The sequence below is a fragment of the Zalophus californianus genome, chromosome 6 (assembly GCF_009762305.2).
Source record: "Zalophus californianus isolate mZalCal1 chromosome 6, mZalCal1.pri.v2, whole genome shotgun sequence".
Classification (NCBI taxonomy): Eukaryota; Metazoa; Chordata; class Mammalia; order Carnivora; family Otariidae; genus Zalophus; species Zalophus californianus.
In genome coordinates this window covers 99684233-99705073 of record NC_045600.1, presented here as the reverse complement: position 1 = coordinate 99705073, position 20841 = coordinate 99684233, and the positions used below count along the sequence as shown (strand labels likewise).

Below are 20841 nucleotides of genomic sequence, written 5' to 3'. Positions count from 1 at the left end.
AACTAAGCAAAATATATAACAAGGAAGCTATAAAACGTCTTCAGAATATTCCTACAAAAGCCATCCTTTCTTGATGAGAAGCTGGAGCTCAAGCATCCCCGGGCAATAACTTGGCTTTTCAGAGCCAGGAAAGATCCCTGCATGGTCTCACTTCATTGCTATTCACGTGTGACCCAAGTCAGTCTAAGGCTGCCATGGGAACAAGTCTCGTTCAAGCAGGGACACTCAGAAGCTTTACACCAGGACTTCAACATACACAGCTTCCAGGTTCCCTGTGCTTGAGCGCTTAGCACCTACAGACTTCTGTAGGCGGCCCTGACCTGCCTAGGGAGAGATGGGGAGCGAGCCCTAGCTGGAGCCAGCCAGGCTCTCCTCCCAGGCCAGTCACAAGCCACAGCTGCGTCCCAGAACCAGCACCCGCAGACCTCGCTGCCCCACACAAGGCAGCTTTACCACACTCTCGACTGGGGGAAGAAAGGAATTTACTGCAAAGCTTCTCAGAGCCTGTAGGAATCTTAAAGTGAATTGCAGTGTTTCCCAAATGTATTTGGCTCCTTTCTCGCCAAAAGCAATTAACATGTGTTGAACTAATAGTTTGGGAAGTTGTTGCTATAAGGCACTCATTTATTTTATGGTGGTGTTTTGTTTTGTTTTTTTAAGTTAGTGGTTGGAGACCGAGAATGCATTCCCCCTTAGAAAATAATGTTAAATGTGATCAACTGCCCGCCAAAAAATAATAATAAATAGTAACCTACGAGGTGGCTGAAATAGGAAAATGCATTCCAACCTTCAACTCTAACAAGGTGTCGCAGGCCCATTTTCGTTTTCCAGCGATGGTCCTTTAGGACTGACATTCCTGGTCCCACCATGCCTTTGAGACACAGACACATTGTGAGGGTTGCTTCTGGTGGCCCTCACCCCAGTGGACCAGGCGTTCCTGTGTAGGAATGAGAAGATAATTGAGTAGGTTCTAGAAAGAGAACTGTCATGGTTATCCTCCCATTTTCAATTTTCATGAGTCAATCTTTGTATATTCCAGAAGTTTAGGAATGGGTTAGCAATCACTGAAGGCAAGTTCTAGTTTGTTCCATTTGAGAAAATGGTAGGAAGGTCTCTCCCAAAGCCACAAAGGCAATAATTTACATGCTACTCATAACAGCTCAAAAAGAAATTAGTCAAACCAAGCTTCTACTGACCTTGTTCAGTATAGATTGCATAAATAAAAAACACACAGGATACTTTAAGAAAAATTAATAGCTTTATTTTTCCTCAATATACATTTTAGAAAATAGGCCTAAGGAAAGCTTTCATGAAATAGACCAGAGGACTATATACAAAGTGAAGAGCTCCAGATCAGCGAGACCAAGTGCACGGTTGGAGCATTCTTCCCCGAGGGCCACAGCAGCCTAGGACCGTCCCATCAGAGGGGAGGCAAGCTCTTGGACGGCTTTTGAGTTCAGCTGAGGAATTGTGCTGATCTTCAGGAGTTTGCTGCTTGCATACTTATTCTTGATGGCCTGCAGAAGTCATCTGTGATTAAGCACACATCAGGACCCCCCCCTTCTACTTCACTCCTGGTCTAACTCACAAGTATTTAGGGGCCAGACCCACAATCTACAATTGGTGTGATGATGGTGATTCACTGAAGCCAGCAAGAGCCCTGAGGTCATAATGTGCGACACCTGACAATTTCCTTCCATGCCCAGCACCGGATAAAACCCAGCTGGTAGCACTGGTGAGGGGTAAGAAATGATGTCAAGGTCCAAGGAGTGGGCTCTCTCTCCTATGCTGCCAGAGGGGTGGGCTGTGGGAGCTGTGTTTATCAGACCTAAGTGCCACCAGGCCATAACAGGTCTGCCAGGACAGGCAGCAACAATGGCAATAAAAGCCAAGTGGCAACCAGTGCTTAGCAGACCCCAGACAATACCCTCAGGTGACGACAATACCCTCACACTTCCACAGTGCGCTAAATTACGCGGAAGCTACATGCAAGGAAGCAAAGCAGATTGTCAGGACACTTGGCACAAATGCCTTGCTTTGTCACCAGATCCTTGGTGATATTCGGTGTCACACAAGCACGGGATAGTGCCCCATCTGCTCTGCCTCCACCTCTCAGGTGGGCCACACGGAGACAGACACCAGGCCCCCAGGAAGCTTTCTGAATGGGCTTCTTGCCCCTCCTTCTTCACCAGGCCTGCATTCGGGGGCCTCTTGGCCATTGTCCCAGAAGATCCTGGACAGAGGCCCCGAGTCCCCAAGCCTTCCACAGGGCCATTTAAGGGGTTCCAGACGACACAGTGAGCACCTGCCCTGACTGCCTGCGTGCCCTCCCCAGGACGCCGGGACGAGTGTGGGTAGAGGCATGGAATGGCTGTCTGGCTGACTACACTGGGCCTGGACACAGTTAGCCTAGCTACCTTGTTTTAAAGAGAGTCTGCTTGTGGGGTATATCCGTATGCTCCATCCCCTGCTGTACGAGAAAAGAGTTTGTGCTACAACAGACTCTCACAAATGTCAGTATTACATTTCCATGAAAATGCAAACGCACACACATATGCATACCCTCACTCACAAAACCCATATTCTAATGCTTTTCAGTGTAGGAAGGAGTACTTACGATGAATTTTGTTAAGTTTTCGTTAACTTTCACTACATTTTTGGCCATGTGCTGCATGACTTCCAATACTTCATTTTCTGTGTATCCAGTATAATACTGCTGCTTTAAGTTCTGGAATGCAATGCAAAGAGAAGGGGCAAGATAAAGCCTCCGCTTCTGTAGAAGAGCATATCTGACGCACGTTGACAGCACTTACCACTTACGTAAAAGCTATAAAACGATATTCTTACCTTCTGAAAATTCAACAACAGCCCTAAACACTATCGTGGTCCCAGCAAAGCAGCCAGTAAATGCAAGATGACTTTGGCTCTGAGCAAGACTAAATCAAGACGCTGTGCAGCTTCAGCTAAATCAAGTGTCAAAGGTCCCGTATTATTGATTTTTAAAGAAGGTTGCACAGGTATGGAAGGTACTCCAAGTAACAAAGCTTTCACACTAACCTCTCTCACCACACTGGAAGGGGATGGAAAGCGGGACAGAGTGAAAACAAAACCCAACAAAGGAAAGTCCCCTTCACAGGACTGGCAGAGACCGAGGACTGGCACATCTCACATGTACCCCCGACCCAGGCAAAGCCCTACTGGGCAGCGGCTGGTGGGGAGCTCGAGAGCCCAGACACCCATATTGTCAGTCAGGGAAAGAGGTTCAGAATTAAGAGATAGACTGGGCCGCAGGCGGCAAGCTAATCTATGAAATCCAGGATCCTCTTGTTGGGCCCTGTGTAGTTAAGCACTGGAGAACAGAGAATAGAGAAGCCTCTACCCCCGACCTTCTGACCTAGCCTCCCAGAGAACAAAAATCAAGCAACAGGACAGCTGTTGATTGATAATAAGACCTATCATGTGTGAAGATATGTAACCTGACTTTATTTCAGTTCTGTGATAAAATTCTAAAGGCTAAAATACATCTGTCTCATATGCACAATATGATTGGGAAAATAAATCAGAATTTAATCTTAGTCCTAGAATAGTTTAAAGAAGAAAAGTATGAAGCAAGAGTAATCCTGAAATAACACACAACTACTGGCCTTTTGAAATCAATTCCCAGAAACCAGGGAGACCTGCAGTTAATAGGTTTAGAGCCCAAGGAAGGCAGGTCTAAGAGTAAAGTACTTTAGTTAAAATGAGCCCCTGGCATCAGGACCATGTATCATTCATGTATCAGCAGCCTTGTTGCCTCAAGCTTTTAATTTCAAAAAATTTCAAATCTACAGAAAAACTGAAATATTATAATGAACATCTGTATATCCTTTGTGTAAATTCATCTATTACTAACATTTTGCCACTTTCCCTCTCATGGTGTCTGCAACTAACTCAATTTCAAATGGTTCAGCAAAAATTCTATATGTATGTATTCACACACAATTTTTGAACCACTTGAAAATGAGTTGCAGACGCCATGACACATCACATCTAAATTTTCAAAAACATCCCTAAGAAGTATTTTCCCATCTAGTCGCAAACCATTATCACAGAAAACATATCAACATCTCCACACTATCATCTAGTACATAGTCTATATTCAAATGTCTCCCATTGTTCCAAAAATATCTTGTACAGATTTTTCTTTTAGATCCAGGTCCAATCAAGGTACCTGCCGTGTATCTGGTCTTTAATTTTTTTTAATTTAAAAACGACTCTTATTTTCTTGGCTTTAAATGACAACTTGTTTGAAGGATCCAGGCCAGTTACTTTTAGAACGTCCCACATTTTAAATCTGAGTGTTTCCTGATGATTGGATTCGTGTCAAACATTTTGGGCAAGAATTTCATATAGGCGGGTGCCTGGGTGGCTCAGTTGGTTAAGCGACTGCCTTCGGCTGAGGTCATGATCCTGGAGTCCCAGGATCGAGTCCCGCATCGGGCTCCCTGCTCAGCAGGGAGTCTGCTTCTCCCTCTGACCCTCTTCCCTCTCGTGCTCTCTATCTCTCATTCTCTCTCTCAAATAAATAAATAAAATCTTAAAAAAAAGAAAAAAAAAGAATTCCATATAGGCAATCATGTATACGTCCTACTGCACCAGAAGACACGTCAAGTCAGGTAGTACTGCCACTGGTGATGCCAAGGTTGACCACCGGGTTAAGGTGGTAACTGCCAGACCTCTCTAGCACAAAGGTACAGTTTTTCTTCAGAATTACTACAGATCTGTGGGGGTCATATTTTGAGACCATGTGAATCTTGTTCTCCAAAACAATTTCACCTAATGATATAAGCATCAGTAGATTCTCGCTTGAATCAGTTATTACATCAGGAGTTACAATTTGATTTCTAACTCTACCATTCTTTCTGCCTTAATTAGCTAGTATTTTACTGATTAAAAAAAAAAAAAAGAGCCCCCCTTTCATTCTTTCGTGTCATCATAAATGCATGGATTTTTAAAAACTGCGTTACAATCTATTACTGTCATTATTCTTTTTTAAAGCTCAGATTTAGTCAGAACCCTTTCAAGCCAGTTCCTATGTCCTTTTGACATAGATCTTTGAGAATGTGCTCAGTATCTATTACAAATTGACCTAGGCTCACCTTATACTTCCTCTGCCAAGGCCCAGATCTCAGTTGTTTCTCAAAGGAGACCTAGTTCTTAGTGGGTAATGGCATTTAGTATCCAAGATGTAGGCATTGGGTGTGTTCATTGCTACAGGATTATCATTGTTTCCAGGCCCTCTCGTTCTTAATTTACTGACATTTTGAAAACAGATTTAATGTTATAGGTGTTTTCCTTTTGTTTTTTTTTTAAAGATTTTATTTATTTATTTGACAAAGAGAGACAGCGAGAGAGGGAACACAAGCAGGGGGAGTGGGAGAGGGAGAAGCAGGCTTCCTGCCGAGTGGGGAGCCCCATGCAGGGCTCGATCCCAGGACCCTGGGATCATGACCTGAGCCGAAGGCAGATGCTCAACGACTGAGCCACCCAGGTGCCCCTCCTTTTGTTTTTAATTGTTAACAATATATTATCTCTCTTTTTATAGTGAAAATTTTAGTTTTTGGTAACACGAATGTTTGTTTTATCCTATAATATTCATAAAAATAGTCTCGCAATTATAATAACAGAACACTACTAACAATAAAGCTCCTAAGTAAACTTGAAGTCTGTTACCTCTTTTGGTCCTTTGTTTTGTCTAGCTGTATACCAGTAAGGATGCACAGTCCAAATACTGCCTTCAAAAGTTATTTGAATTAATTCTTCCCTCTGTGTTGTTACCATTTTGATATATAGTGACATTGTTGTTTCTGCTTAAGTCCATTTAGGGACTCTCATATTGTTCAATATATGAACACTCATACTGTTCAAAAGCCAAAAAAGTTAACGTTATACTGTACACAGTTGATAAAAAGTTACAACCAGAAGTCCTGTTCCCATCCTCAGCCTTCTACCCTGCTCCCACCCAACCCCACAGGTATCATTTTCATTAGTTTCTGGTTTACGGAAGTTTTTTTTTTGTTTATGAAAGTAGTTTTTGAAAAATTAGAAAATACATAAGCACACATATACACACTCTCTTATTCTCCTTCTTTCTCATACAAGATGTCAAATGTATACACTTGTGTAGAGGAAGAGTTCTGCCATGGTGCCCTGACAATCTCGCACGTATCTACGCGGGGCCACCCAGGCAAAAGCCTAAACCACAGCTTATCTGTCTTGGCAAAATGCTTTGTGATCCTCCTGGCACACGAGAGGATAGGGGTGTGGGAGGAGTGCTCGCATTCCCTTCTGAATCTCCCCTGAGAGGCTATCATGAGACTTGTTTCTTAACACCTGGTTTGTGATGAGGCTTTTGTTCTGTTGCTCTTGGGGTACATCTACAGACTATAAAACTGCTTAGCGGCAGTCTAGAATTAGCTCGTCCACAAAAGGGTATTCCACGACTCACACTGCAGTCATCTGGTCCCTTTTGTTTTGGTTGTTGTCCTTTTTTGGTGTGTGAGATTGCCGGCAGCTTTGGCTACTTGTGTGAATGTAAAAGTGGCTCCTTTTACCTTTAGTGGCGAAATCGGTCAGGCCTTGGACTTGCTTTGTCTTAGATGCTTGATGACTTGCTTGTTTCACTTAAGCAAAGATCCCAGAAATCTTAGCATACCAGTTGCCGGCGGCCTGGCTCAGGCCTCACAACTCTAGAGCACACTTGGTGCCATGCTGTGTGGTTGCCTCATCTCTGCCTGAAGCATCCCAGTCTTCTTTTAGGTCTCTGGATTTTAACCATTGCCTCGAGGATAGTGTGGTGCAAATGCTAAGGCCTTTCATAACAAGGGGGCCGAAAATATAACCTAATTTCTTCTTAACCCAACACTTACCCATTTTCCTTGGCCCAGAACCTTCTGGGACAGGCAGGATGCAGCTGCTGCCACTTTTGAAGGGTGATAATGCACCATGTCATAGTCAATGAGAGTCAGCTCCATCAGATATTTGGCTAAAGTGTGCTGTTCCACATCGACCTACGAAAGAACAGCCAGGGACAAGAAGAAGCACGGCTACTATTACCCTCTTGCAAAATCCTGGGCAAAGGCCTAGGAGCTCAAAGCCACTTGACTCACCGGTCTGCCCAGCAACTACCCTGTTCCACAGTATGGTACAAACACAGAGCATGAGGTCTTTTCTCTTAAGAACTGATGAGATATTGGGGCGCCTGGGTGGCTCAGTCGTTAAGCGTCTGCCTTCGGCTCAGGTCATGATCCCAGGGTCCTGGGATCGAGCCCCGCATCGGGCTCCCTGCTCGGCGGGAAGCCTGCTTCTCCCTCTCCCACTCCCCCTGCTTGTGTTCCCTCTCTCGCTGTGTCTCTCTCTGTCAGATAAATAAAATTAAAAAAAAAAAAAAAGAACTGATGAGATAAGCATTAGGACCTATCAAAAAGATGTGTCCTATAAATGCCCATATTTTCCTTTAATTGGATCGTTTCCAGGATAAGACAACAAACAGCAAAATCAAGTCTCGTATAGAACCGGAGGCACTTGGGCGCCTGGGTGGCTCAGCTGGTTAAGTGACTGCGTTCGGCTCAGGTCATGATCCTGGAGTCCCGGGATCGAGTCCCACATCGGGCTCCCTGCTCAGCGGGGAGTCTGCTTCTCCCTCTGACCCTCTTCCCTCTCGTGCTATCTCTCATTCTCCCTCTCAAATAAATAAATAAATAAAATCTTTAAAAAAGAAAACAAAGATCTAAAAAAAAAAAAAAGAACCGGAGGCACTTACCTCCCCGGCTTTTGATGCCCGCCTTAAGAAATGTAGTGGCAAAGGTCGACCCAACTCAAATTTTAGTTCCTTCAAAATCAGTGTTTCCATCTCTCGGATTTGGGAACTGGTATAAGCATTGTCTGTGATGTAAACGAAGTCTTCAATATTTGGAGAAAACATCTCCTCATATTTGGAAGCCAAGAGCAGAGCTGTAATCCCAACCAGCTGAAGCTTCTTACGAGAAACCGGCTGAACCTAATTGAAGAACAATCTCAGTTCAGGATGTAAGTGTTTACCTTCAGCTCAGGTCATGATCCCAGGGTCCTGGGATCGAGCCCCGCATCGGGCTCCCTGCTCCGCGGGAAGCCTGCTTCTCCCTCTCCCACTCCCCCTGCTTGTATTCCCTCTCTCGCTGTGTCTCTGTCAAATAGATTTTTAAGAATCTTAATAAAAAAATAAAATAAAAGGCTGCTTTCCTTGCTTCAACTCTCATTATTGAAAATCTACCTAAAATCTAACTGCTCTCCTACCCAGTGAGGAATGTATAATGCAAACCACTGAATCTATGCTTTCTTAGGATTCTGCATTATCTCAGGGTCATTATTATAATAATCACCATTATTACTGTACTGTTGAGGCAGAATTTGTACCTGAGGTGTATCATAAATGTTGACTGGAAATAAATAAATCCCAATCTGCAGGGCTCCTGGCTGGTGTATCACACACGAGTGCTTTCTGTCTGGCGTTTCTTCTAAGTGGTCAGCATTCTGTGTCACCAGGCGATAACTATTTCCATGACCACTCTGCCTCTCAGCTCAATCTCTTACATTCCTCTGCTTCAGACTTCCCATTCTCAGTACACTGCCCACACATACCCCCGACCCCTTTCTTAACAATTCTGCCTCCTCTCTTTTCTACACAGATTCACGCCACAGCTGGCTGGAAACTGCCAAGTTCTCTAGCCAGACTCCTCATTTTTCAGACAAGGAAACCATTACCAAACTACGAGCCACCGGGAAATCATGGAAGCAGGTCTGGAAAACCAGCACCCGCAGGCACCACAGGCTTCGGGCTGACTTTCAGACCTCCTGCTGGTATGTTTGCTTGGAGGAACAACTGGCCACGCAGTGCCAAGCCCCTGATCTCCCCCCCAGCACTTTTCGGCAGGCTGACCTAGCAGAAACGCCCAGCAGCCGTCAGCATCACCAGAGGTGGGATACACCTGGCTACTTCTCCCTCTAGCCGCTCAAGTTCCTTGGTTTCTCACCAAGGGGCTTTTGATCTTTTCTTCAGGTATCACCCTTTGGTGTTGCAGAATGCCATTACAGTGAGCCCCTGAAGCCACGCTCACCTGTAAAAATCGGTCCATGATGGCGACGCACATGTACAGAGTCTCCTGAAGCAGCCTAAACTTGGAGTGGACTTGCACCAGCCAGTCCACCAGGATGGCACGCATGCGTCCGTTTATCTCTCTTCCATCTAAGAAGTGTGGATTTATGGATTGCAGAACCTGTTGGCAGAATTCAAAGTTTTAAAAGCTGACCTCATTTCCATCCCAGCTGTATGGTAAATGCTGCATTGCTTGCACAACCAAAACACAAAGGCCCACTCACCTCAAGCTGCCGTAGATACTGGTAGATATCCTTAACGTAGTCGCTGCAGAGCTGAGGGTTCTCCCAGTCCTCATGATCAATGTCCTCGATTTTGCAGAGCAAGGCATCAGAGAAAGCTTGGCAGAGATTCTCTTCCTTCATGGAGATATCCTCCTGTGGGGGGGAAGGACCCTCCATGAACGAACTAACGTGCATGCATCACTACCTTGGCAGTAGCCTGAATTGTTAATCAGAGCCAAATAAGAGCAGAGTCAACTGGTTTAAAAGTATCATATGCATTTTTAAAATATGTGAAAGCCAAAACAAATTTCAGAGTAAGGTGAATAATTCAAGATGTAGTAGATGAAGTTTTTAGAGATGTACTCCTCTGTCTAAAATTCTCTAATTTCGGGACGCCTGGGTGGCTCAGTCGGTTAAGCGGCTGCCTTCGGCTCAGGTCATGATCCCGGGGTCCTGGGATCGAGCCCCGCATCGGGCTCCCTGCTCAGTGGAGAGCCTCCTTCTCCCTCTCCCTCTGCCTGCCTCTCTGCCTACTTGTGCTCTCTATCTCTCTGTCAAATAAATAAATAAAATCTTTAAAAAATAAAATAAAATTCTCTAATTTCACTCCAAGGGAAAGCCTGAGTCCTCACGATGGCCTGGGGGCTTGCATGATCAGGTTTTGCCCTCTTCCTCTGCTGACCCATCTATTTCTCTCCCCTTGGTTTGCCTCATGGCAGCCTCCCTCACTGCAAGCCGGCTCCCTCTTCCCACAATGCTCTTGCTCTTGTCCCTGCACCCCCATGGGCAATTCTCTCATCTTCAAGTTTTGTTTAAATGTTACCTTCCCAATTAGGTCTATCCTGACCCCTGTTTTAAATTACCATCTGTCCCCTATTCCCCCCTCTCCACACGCATCATTTCTCTTACTGTGTTTTTCCCCCATAGAACGTGTGACCTTGTAACATACTGTGGAGTTTACTTATATATGATGTATATTATTTTTTGTCTACCTCTGCGAGACTGTCAGCTCTGCAGGGGTTATGGAGCTAGCAGAGGTAGAAAATTATTTATAAATACATTTATAAATAAATAATACATTTATTTAAACTGATTTTGTCCCCTACATCATCTCAAACGTCTACATCATCCCTGACACATAGTAGGTGCTCAGTAAATATTTATTGAGTGAAAGAAACTTAAACATCTGGGTGCAGAAACTCTCAGAGCTGACAGTTCACCTCAGCTGTAGCCTCTTCTGTGGGTATACAGATTTCCCCTCATAAACTAATTTATTCTAAATTGAGAAACAGGCAACTAAAAAGCAGAGAAGCACATTCCGGCCTATGAATAAAATAGAAGGAAGCAAAGACCGAGCAAGTACACACCTAGTATTTTCTTATGCTGACTGGGTGACTATAAAAAAAAAAAAAAAAAAAAAATCACACAAATTAAAAATTTATAAAGTAAGTTAAAACAAGTGTTTCGTAATGAAGTGTAAATAACCCATTACTTTTTAAAAGAATAAGAGGTACTTCTCGAAGTAAAACCTAACAAGCCTGCTAGGCTATAAAGACCATGTATTAAAGAAATAAAATACAGAAAGAGAGAAGGCTGTATAATAAACAATTTTAATGGACATTAAAGCTCAGTGATGATAGTTTCCAGGCTTAAGGAAGGATGAAACAACAGCAGGAAAATGTATATAGCAGTTCAAAACCCATCCTTCCCTCCTACATCAGTTCTCAAACTGAGCGAGGGCCAGCTAAGCAAGAGTCATGCAGGTATACGGGCCATCTATTCAAGGACTTCCGAACCTCAAGGGACTAGAATGAGTAAGAGCTCCTTGGGGCACCAGGGAGAAACCTAGATAAGGTTACCAGAGAGGGTAAGACCTCAAGGAAAATGAGTGGGCAAAAGGTACGCAAGTACGAAGTCCCGGAGGAAGCCAAGAAACAAAGAAACAAAGTCTGGGAAGTGCACGTTGATTTGGGATGGCAGGAGCTAGTGCATGACGTGTGAGAAGATGGGCTGGAAAGGTGAGTGAGAACCCGGCTAAGGAGTTTACATTTTACCCGAAGGGAAGTGAATCCACTGAAGGAACTGATCAAGAGTGGCAAGAATCAGAGGCGCCTGGCTGGCTCAGTTGGTAGAGCGAGCAACTCTTGATCTCGGGGTTGTGGTTTTGAGCCCCATGTGGGGTGTAGAGATTACTTAAAAATAGAATCTTTTTAAAAAAAAAAGTGACTAGAATCAGATGTGCATTTTAATGAGCACATACAGCTAGGTTAAGTTCAAGGATAAGCATCATCAGTGTCCCCGGGAAATGCAGTCAGTACTGGGAAGCCTGGTTTAAGGAGGCAGAGGTTACGGTCATGCGCTATGTGTGCTGCCTCAGCAGCTTGAAATGTTTACCCGTGTCTATTCAGAGGTACCCCTGAGGTTAGCCACATCCCAAAGCTACCAGGAGGAGACATGGATCATTGCTCTGGCCCTTAATTTTAGAATTTCTTAAAAGCATTCTTCTTGGGCTCCAACATAATTTATTATAAAATCCTTCCTAAGATCCCACTGTCTGTGCAGGTAGTAGCCTAAGCCCTTTGGGCCAATCGTGTAATCCTCTGTCCAGTGTCTGTTGCATGCAAAGCTAAAAGTTTTCTCAGCTAGGGGGCGCCTGGGTGGCTCAGTTGGTTAAGCGACTGCCTTCTGCTCAGGTCATGATCCTGGAGTCCCGGGATCGAGTCCCACCCGCATCGGGCTCCCTGCTCAGCAGGGAGTCTGCTTCTCCCTCTGACCCTCTTCCCTCTCATTCTCTCTCTCTCTAATAAATAAATAAAATCTTTAAAAAAAAAAAAAAGTTTTCTCAGCTAGTTAACCATCACAAACTTGTGGATGACAAAAGTGGTCTGAGAATAAAAACCTTCCAATTAGATTAATGAATGAGTTCTGTCAGTTGTCAGAGACAAGTGAAAAGTCATATCAGAAACAATAAATGTGAGGTTTTGCTGCGCTTCAGAAGCTCCAGTTTGGTAAGGAGCAGGGCGGAGTCTGAGCTGAGTTTGGTGAGAGAATGTACGACTATTAATATACAAACATGTAGGTGTCTGTGCAAGTTTTTGGTAACCAGAGTTCCTTTATTTACCAGATTTATAATAAACAATGTCAATTAAGTGCAACAAGAAAGGACTCCCAGAAAAACTGTTGTTTCCAATTAGTTCATGATTTGTAGGAGTTAAGTGTGTACTTGTGCAAACATAGGCACACACAATTATAGAAAGGCAAAATCATTTACTGGAATAGCTTTAGGGAATACAGTGAAATGGAATTTAGAGGGTAAGGAGAGTAGTAAAAATAAACTGACTTTCTATTCTATGTACTTGATATATTTCTGTAGTATTTTGCTTTGTTATGACTAGGTTTCTTGTGTGATTAAAAATAAAAGGCATTCTTTTTAAAAAGAAACGTGAAAAGTTGTGCTTACTTCCCCTTTATACATAGTTTTTGTATTAGGGATAGTTAACTATAAAACATTCTCATGGTTGAATGACTACTGTAGAGGCATTTTTAGGCAACAGGCTTGAGCAGTGGAACTTGGGGCCCACAGCGACCACCGAGCTGAATGCCAACAGGCTCATTAAGCAAACCACCTGGAAAGAGCCATAGGCACAGGTTCCGAAGATTACCAGAAACGGGAAAATTCCATACATTCCCACCCTCCCTCGTCCCACCCTGTACCTGTGGCCCCTCACCACCCCCTTCTGGCAGACAGTCTCTCCGTTGCTGTCCTGCCCACAGCTCCCTGGTCAGTAAACGTCGCTCTCTTTTGTTCTGCCGTGGGTAAATCCTTTCACCACACACGCCGCTGGCCCCCACCCAATTGGCACCCCACATTTGGTGGCCCCCCCATCTGAAAAGAGCGTCCCACAACTATCACTGAATTTAGTGTTTAGATCAAATCTGTAAATCTAAAACTTCATCTGAATTACTAGCTCTGACTGCCAGCACCTCTCCAAAGTGTGCATCTATCTCTGCCACAGCCTATTAGAACGCGTGCTCGGGCATTTCTCCATTTGGCTGGGGGGCTCCTTGAGGACAGAGTCTGTGGCTCATTCACCTGATTTCTCCAGTGCCCAGCAAACCAGGGGGGTTGGAAAAAACTTTCTCCTTCCTTTCGCAAACAACTCAGTGTTTGCCAAAGCCTCATTGGTCAGCACAAAAATAAATAAAATAACAACAAAAACACTGTTTCCTCTAAAAATTGCAGGATAATCCGCTTCTGTAAACACCTGTGAATGGCTGAAACCCTTTCAAGTTCTCAGCCAGAGCCCTTTGTGATTCAGCTGCAAACTCTGGTTTTGCAGAGTATAGTAAATGGATTTGGCTGGGAACATCTGCTTTCATGAGCACATGGCTTATAAATTTTCCAGGGCTCACTGTTGCTAGAACCCTGTGCTCAACTGGCATTGCCACATCCCCAGGGACCAGCTATAAAGGAGCAGCAATGACTGCAGATAGAGCAGATGACAAAGTAAAAGCCAGATGGCTGACCAGAGCCAGGCAAGCAGAGGGGCTCATCTGCCAGGAGGAGGAGCTCCCCCTAAACTGGGGACTTAATGATCTCTTCTGTACTACGTTTCTCAGAGAAAAGTGTATTTGAATTGGAAGTAATTATTGTTCATTAATCCCTGATGTCTTCTAAAACTAGCCGCACATCTCAGCCACGGAAGTGATACTTATATGAATGGAGCTACAGGTCCATCTTTCTTTATCTGAAACACAGTGGCCTCAAATTTGTCAGGAAGCTAAAGGCAAAAGGAGTCACCAAGGAAAGGTGGAGTAATTCAGAAAGAGTGGAGATGCAGAAGTCACAGGAGGAAATTTCTCCTTTGTTTTGTTCATAACATTTTTTGTTGTTTTAATTTGCCTTTTTCCCTTCTTCTCTGATTGGAAATGTAATATGTACCTAAGGTGAAAAAAATCTGAAATTTTTTTTTTTTTAAAGATTTTGTTTATTTGACATAGACAGCGAGAGAGGGAACACAAGCAGGGGGAGAGGGAGAGGGAGAAGCAGGCCTCCCACAGAGCAGGGAGCCCGATGCGGAGCTCGATCCCAGGACCCCGGGATCATGACCTGAGCCGAAGGCAGACACCTAAAGACTGAGCCACCCAGGCGCCCCAAAATCTGAAAATTTTAAGGAGGAAAATGAATCTTAAGCCCAACATAATACTCAAAAATAACTACCATCAAATTTTGCATATAAATTTTAGGGGCACCTGGGTGGCTCAGTCGGTTAAGCATCCAACTCTTGATTTCAGCTCAGGTCATGATCTCAGGGTCGTGAGATCGAGCTCCGTGATGGACATGGAACCTGCTTAAGATTCTCTCTCCCTCTGCCCCTCTCCCCCTCAAAAAAAAAAAAAAAAAAAAGAGCACACTTGGCACACATTTAAAAGCAAATCTGGGGCACCTGGGTGGCTCGGTCAGTTAGGCATCCGACTCTTGATTTGGGCTCAGGTTGTGATCTCAGGGTCGTGAGATCAAACTCTGCACTGGATACAGAGCCTGCGTAAGATTCTCTCTCCCTCTCCGTCCACCCCTCCCACCCTGTCCCAGGCCTCCCCACCCCCCCCACATGCATGCACTCTCTATCTCTGAAAAATAATTAATTTTTTAAAAAAAGGAAATCTGGGGTTGTACTGCATTCTATTGTGTTATAATCTGATTTTTCTACTAATGTAACATACATTTTGACATTTAAATATTCTACCAAAACATGCTATCAATGGTCCATGTATTTTCATTAAATGGATTGAAGTTGCTCCGGTAATTCCACTACTGGGTATCTACCCAAAGAAGACAAAAACACTAATTTGAGAGGATATATACTCCCCTATGTTCACTGCAACATTATTTACACTAGCCAAGATATGGAAGCAACCCAAGCATCCATCCACAGATGAATATAAAGAAGATACAGTATATATACAATGGAATATTACTCGGCCCCTAAAAAAGAATGCAATCTTGCCATTTGCAACAACATGATTTATCTAGAGGGTTTAATGTTAAGTGAGACAAATACCATATGATTTCACTCATATGCGGATTTTAAGAAACAAAACAAACGAACAAAGGAAAAAAGAAAAGACAGGGGCACCTGCCTGGCTCAGTGAGTCAGAAAAGCATGTGACTCTTGATTTCAGGGTTGTGAGTTTGAGCCCCATGTTGGGTGTAGAGATTTCATACATAAACAAACTTAAAAAAAAAAGGAAAGAAAAGGAAAAAAGAGACAAACCAAACCAAACCAAACCGCCTCTTAAATATAGAGAAAAAACTGGTGGTTGCCATAGGGGAGTTGGGTAGAGGGAATGGGTGAACTAGGTGAGCACTGAGTCATGTATAGGATTGTTGAATCACTATATTGTACACCTGAAACTAATGTAATACTCTATGTTAATTATACTTGAACTTAAACAGATAGATTTAACCAAACTTCTAATATTTCTCTATTACCTAAGAGATATTCATTACAGCACTATTTAAAAATCCTTGGTGTGCCTCTAATAATTTTCTTAGGATAAAAACAGATTTACTGGGTATGGAGAATAACCTTTTGAAAGACACTGCCAAATCGCCTTCCATACATGTGGGAGGAACCACATTCAAACTGTCATCCCTATCAAATGCTGCATAATGGTTAAGAGGTCAAAGATGAAAAGCTGCTTTGGTTTGGCATTTAGGCACTAGAAACCTCCAAGGAAAGGCCTATAAAAGCAAGGTCGATCTTCAGGATTTGTTCTGAGCTTTTGTTCTTGATTTGATGCTCTCTGTCCTGCCTTAGGAAAAGCAACATGCTTGCAACCATCACCTGCAAGCAGAAGGCTCCCATGTCTGCCCCTCTCCTTCAGATGCTGCTGGCATATTTCTGAGTGCTTTTCCCCGTGGAGGTTTCTCTGTTACCTCAACAAATCTAAAGCCAAATGAGGTGCCTTCCCCAGAACTACCTCCCTTCCCTGACTTTCCCATTTCTTTAGTAATTTATTGCATAAACCGTTTCTTAAATACTCAAGTGCTTGCTTAAGGCTCTGCAAACAACACAGCCAAAGAATTCCTTCTAAATACAGGACAATGTCCCTGGGACCAGTTGGTACACCCCAAACACATTCCATGTGGTTTCTTAGCACCCTATAGATAGTGGTATGTGAGTGAGTGCTTAGGGGAGATCCAGGCTAGTTCAAGACCCTCGTCAGCTCTTGCATGACAATTGCAATGCCTCCTCATTTATGTCCCTCCCAAGGCCAGCCTACACTGCTTTCATCAATTCCCACCTCCTCAAAACTTCCACAGGTTTCTCACTGCATAATGGGATAAAATCCAAATTCCAAGGCCTTCAAATCCAACTGCAACCTTTTCCCCAACTTTATGTTTTGCTTATTCCCACAAACCTTCTGACCCAGCTTAGATGTGCTGACTCCTTAGCCCAAGGACATTATAGGTCTCTTTCTGCTTTGGTGCCTAGATTCCTGCTGTGCTTTGTTCCCCCAAAAAAGTGTTCTTTCCTATCAGCATCTCTCCATCCTTAAAATTCCCACTGATTCCATGAAGTTTCCCCTGACCACTTCATCCCTTAGTGTTCTCTCCCTCCTGTCGAAACACTTTCTGAAGGATGGTGCTTCCATCTACCCCAGACATTTGAAGCTCAATCATCCATTGTTCAGGGGCATCTGGCATCAGTCCCTGGGACTACTAATTTAATTTCAGGTGCATGTGTCCCTTCTGGATAAGTCTCCTCAAGGCAAGATATCTCTTTAACAGCCTTAACACTACTGGCTGGGCATAGTAAGTGCTCAATATATATACTTCTTGAATATATCCAACGTATTATTTTGGAAAATTTTTAAACAAGTTATAGACATGTTATTAATGTATATTAGAGAGAGAAAGAGAGAGAGAGAGAGCACACAAGTGCGGGCGCTGGAAAGAGCAAAGCAGTTATTGTATTCTCAGCACCTACCACAGTGCCTGTCCTATAGTAATTACAGGCCAATGGGTCCATTAGCATTCTAACTCCAACCGAGTTAAGCAGTCACAGAGACCACAATTTATCAACACAGAATTTTGGCATTACCTTGTTCCTACATGATGAGTACGAGTCTCAGAACTGTGAGATTTCACAGCCTTCATGGGCAAGCTCATTCTTATAATGGATTATAAAACCGACCAAATTTCACTTTGAGATCACTAAATTTATTTGACTATCAACGTAATTAACTTTGTTATTCAAGGTCAAAACATTGTAGTAAGTACCATCACTAAAAGGATGTATATGTTCAATTTGTACACAAATTCAAAGTACAGCTCTAGTTACGAATGTTCTTCAAAAGTTGCAGTGATTGGGGCGCCTGAGTGGCTCAGCCGGTTAAGTGTCTGCCTTCAGCTCAGGTCATGATCCCAGGGTCCTGGGATCGAGTCCCGCATCGGGCTCCCTGCTCAGCAGGGAGTCTTCTTCTCCTTCTCTCTCTCCTTCTGCCCCTCTCCCTATTCATTGTTCTCTCTCTCTCTCAAATAAACAAATAAAATCTTAAAAAAAAAAAAAAGTTGCAGTGATGATAAAGGCACCCTTTCAGTCTAGCCAAAAACCAGCTACTCCGCACGTTTGTAAAGAGAGACCATCCTACCTTTGGAGCCAACATTTCCATCTGTACTGGTTTCACAGAAGCAGTAGGTTTCAGTTGTTTGTTGACATTTGTTTTGGTGGGTTGAACAGGTATTTTGGTGTTCTGAGCTTTCTACAAGGAAAAAGAAACATAAATAGGGCAAGATAGTGTTGCTTCTCAGAGTTATACACAATCAGCCTAGTGTGCACATGGACAGTCCTCATGGCTGTTACCTTAGCTACTTGTGTAGCTCTGGTTGTAACTCTATTTCCAATTTCTTCTAAAACTGCCCGTCTGATTGTCACATGACTCTTAGTTTTAGAATTAACTCCAGTGTCAGCATTCTCCAAATCAGTGGACACCTTAAAAAAAAAAAAAAAAGAGAGAGAGAGTTAATGATGAATTGAGACAACTTATAATACTTTGCTAATGTCAGATATCCAAACACAGAATTTGGAAAAGGTAAATATGCAGAGATCTATTTGTGAGAGGGAAAAGATACATTTTTTTAGGAAGACTAAAAATGCTATTTGTGATTGATCACGTCACTTGAAATTAGGCAAATCACTTATCCACCATTTCTGTAAAATAATCCCAGTAAGAGGTTTCAAGATAAGTGATTATTTCTTATATAGCACCCAATTGTTAAAGATCCCTGTATACTAAATTAATCTATTTAAAAATCTTTCTTTAGAGTAGCTTGGTTAAGAGTCCTACTCTTGATTTCAGCTCAGGTCATGCTCTCAGGGTTGTGAGATCCAGCCCCCCACCTCGGGCTCTGCACTGGGCATGAAGCCTGCTTAAGATTCTCTCTCTCTCTCTCCCTCTGCTCCTCCCCAACCACATGTGCAAGCTCTCGCTATAATAAAAACTTTAGGAAGATTAATAACAAGTACAATTAAAACATTTAAAAAGCCATAATAGGTCCAGATGTTTAAAACCTAAACTAGCTTTGATTCTCACGCCATTCTACAAATAAGAAGTGCTCCTATAGACATGATCTTCAGAGATACTACCTTTTAAAATGAGGTTGCCATAGCACGGACTCTCTTATGTTAAAGATACTTAGAAAGGAAATTGTTTTCACAGGTAAAATAGTTTTACTCTCAAATTCAGAGAAAGTTGAAATGGTATGGAATAAAAAATCATTAGTTGACCTTAACCTACTTTTGACAGAATGTGCTTAGAAACAAAACTTGCTAGAAAAAGCAATTCATACAAAAAAGTTTATTTTATTGTAGAGGTGATAAACATTTCGTGAGAAAAAAAAAGAATGTACGATCCCTGAGAATTGTGAGTCCTAATCTTAAAAAATCTCCCAAGAGGGGGTTTGAATGGATCTACAAGGATAGACAGAGGGGGCAGGGGAAAACTCAAGCCTTCCCCGAATAGACAGAATTTGACAATGAAAGAACTTTATGGGACAGATTAGACAAAAATTTCTTGTCAGTTCAACTTAGATCCACAAAAGGATAGGAATTAAATACCGAATGTATTCAACTTATTAGGATTCTCAAAAGCACACTGTTCAAATCTTTCCAGCAGTAATTGCCAATTTTAAAAAGTGTTTGAAATTTTAATGCTTATGGGTCAAAGCCTGGTTATCTAAGTTTAAATCCATCTGGAGGGGAAAACTGGCAGCTTTTAACTAGGCTTATAGTCAGGAGGATGGAACTCAGGTGTGTCAGGGCCCTCCATTTTCCAGCAAAGGAAAAGTAGACCCAGATACAATTCAAGACCACAGAAAAAAAACATTCAAAACACCATTAACACTCCCATTTTTGCAAAGATGAAACAAATGAATCTGGACCCTTTCCTCTGTTTGCATATGTCCCAAATTATATGCAAAATCTTTATTAAACTTGATTAGAGAAATTAATTTTTTAAAGTGATAAACGCATAGGTTAGTGAACTTAACCTGGAAGACTTGGAGCGCAGAAATAAATAGGAAACTTCACACAAAATGAAATGTGAAAAATCCGAAAAACAGCCATGACTGTTGCCTGATCAAACATTGAAGACAGCCGACCACCTAGTTTCTTCCAGTCCTTCTCCCCATCCCCCATCCCCCATCCCTTAGCTGGCAAGGAGTTTGAGAACAGAGGACGGAAATTACAACCACCTCTATTTAGATAGCACTCCAACAAAGAGCACTCGGGGATCGCTCACTGAGCACCAAGTCCAGTGCTGGAGAGGCTCACTTGACAGGTGCCACCTTCGAGGCGCTTTCCCACACTCTCCTCACCCTTACACTTCCCTCACCCCTGGACTGGCCAGGGCGGAAACCGGGAACCCAGAGCGGATCCGAGGAGGGGAGAGGTTGGCAAAGAGGACAGGCGGCAGGCTGGGGCGCAGGGGAAGCGGGCAGGAGGGGAGAGCGGCACCCGTTGGGACGAAGAAGCCCTGCGCAGGAGAGACAGGGAGGCTAGAGGCGGGTGACCCGGCTGCGCGGCCGAAGAGCCTGGCGGGTGTGGGGGGTCGGCCGGGCCCACTCACCGTCGGGCGTCGGAGCAGCGCCATGTGGGAAGGGGCGGGCAAGAATGCCAGCCCGGCCCAGAAAGGGACGCGGACCGGAGAGGGAGGACACAAACTTCCGCGGCGCCGTTAGCTCCGCACTCCGGACCGCACCGCTTAAAGACCTTCGCAATGTCGCCTTGTTACAGGATTCAAATACCGCGCCGCTCGCGCCCCCATTGGGCGGCCTTACGTACGGCGCGCTCTTCCTATTGGCTAGGCGGGAGGCATTCCCGCAGGCGGATTGGCTGAATTTTCAAGACCCGTTTGGTTGTCATGACAACTGGATTTTTT

General features: G+C 43.6%; 1 protein-coding gene across 2 annotated transcripts; it reads right to left on the bottom strand.

Annotated features, from left to right (window-relative positions):
* Window positions 1–745: 745 nt before the first annotated feature.
* Window positions 746–20690, bottom strand: CCNB2 (cyclin B2). 2 transcript variants are annotated; one of them, XM_027571994.1, is made up of 9 exons: window positions 20530–20690; window positions 18267–18395; window positions 18055–18165; window positions 9397–9549; window positions 9135–9293; window positions 7802–8038; window positions 6909–7049; window positions 2618–2728; window positions 746–937 (listed from the first exon to the last, which is right to left on the bottom strand). In XM_027571994.1, exons 1-9 carry the CDS (start codon window positions 20551–20553, stop codon window positions 842–844), a joined length of 1161 nt encoding a protein of 386 aa, XP_027427795.1. In that variant the 5' UTR covers window positions 20554–20690; the 3' UTR covers window positions 746–841. The 2 variants fall into 2 exon arrangements, with proteins under 2 accessions (XP_027427795.1, XP_027427794.1); XM_027571993.1 differs by lacking the exon at window positions 746–937 and adding an exon at window positions 1237–1517.
* Between the last annotated feature and the right edge of the window lie 151 nt (window positions 20691–20841).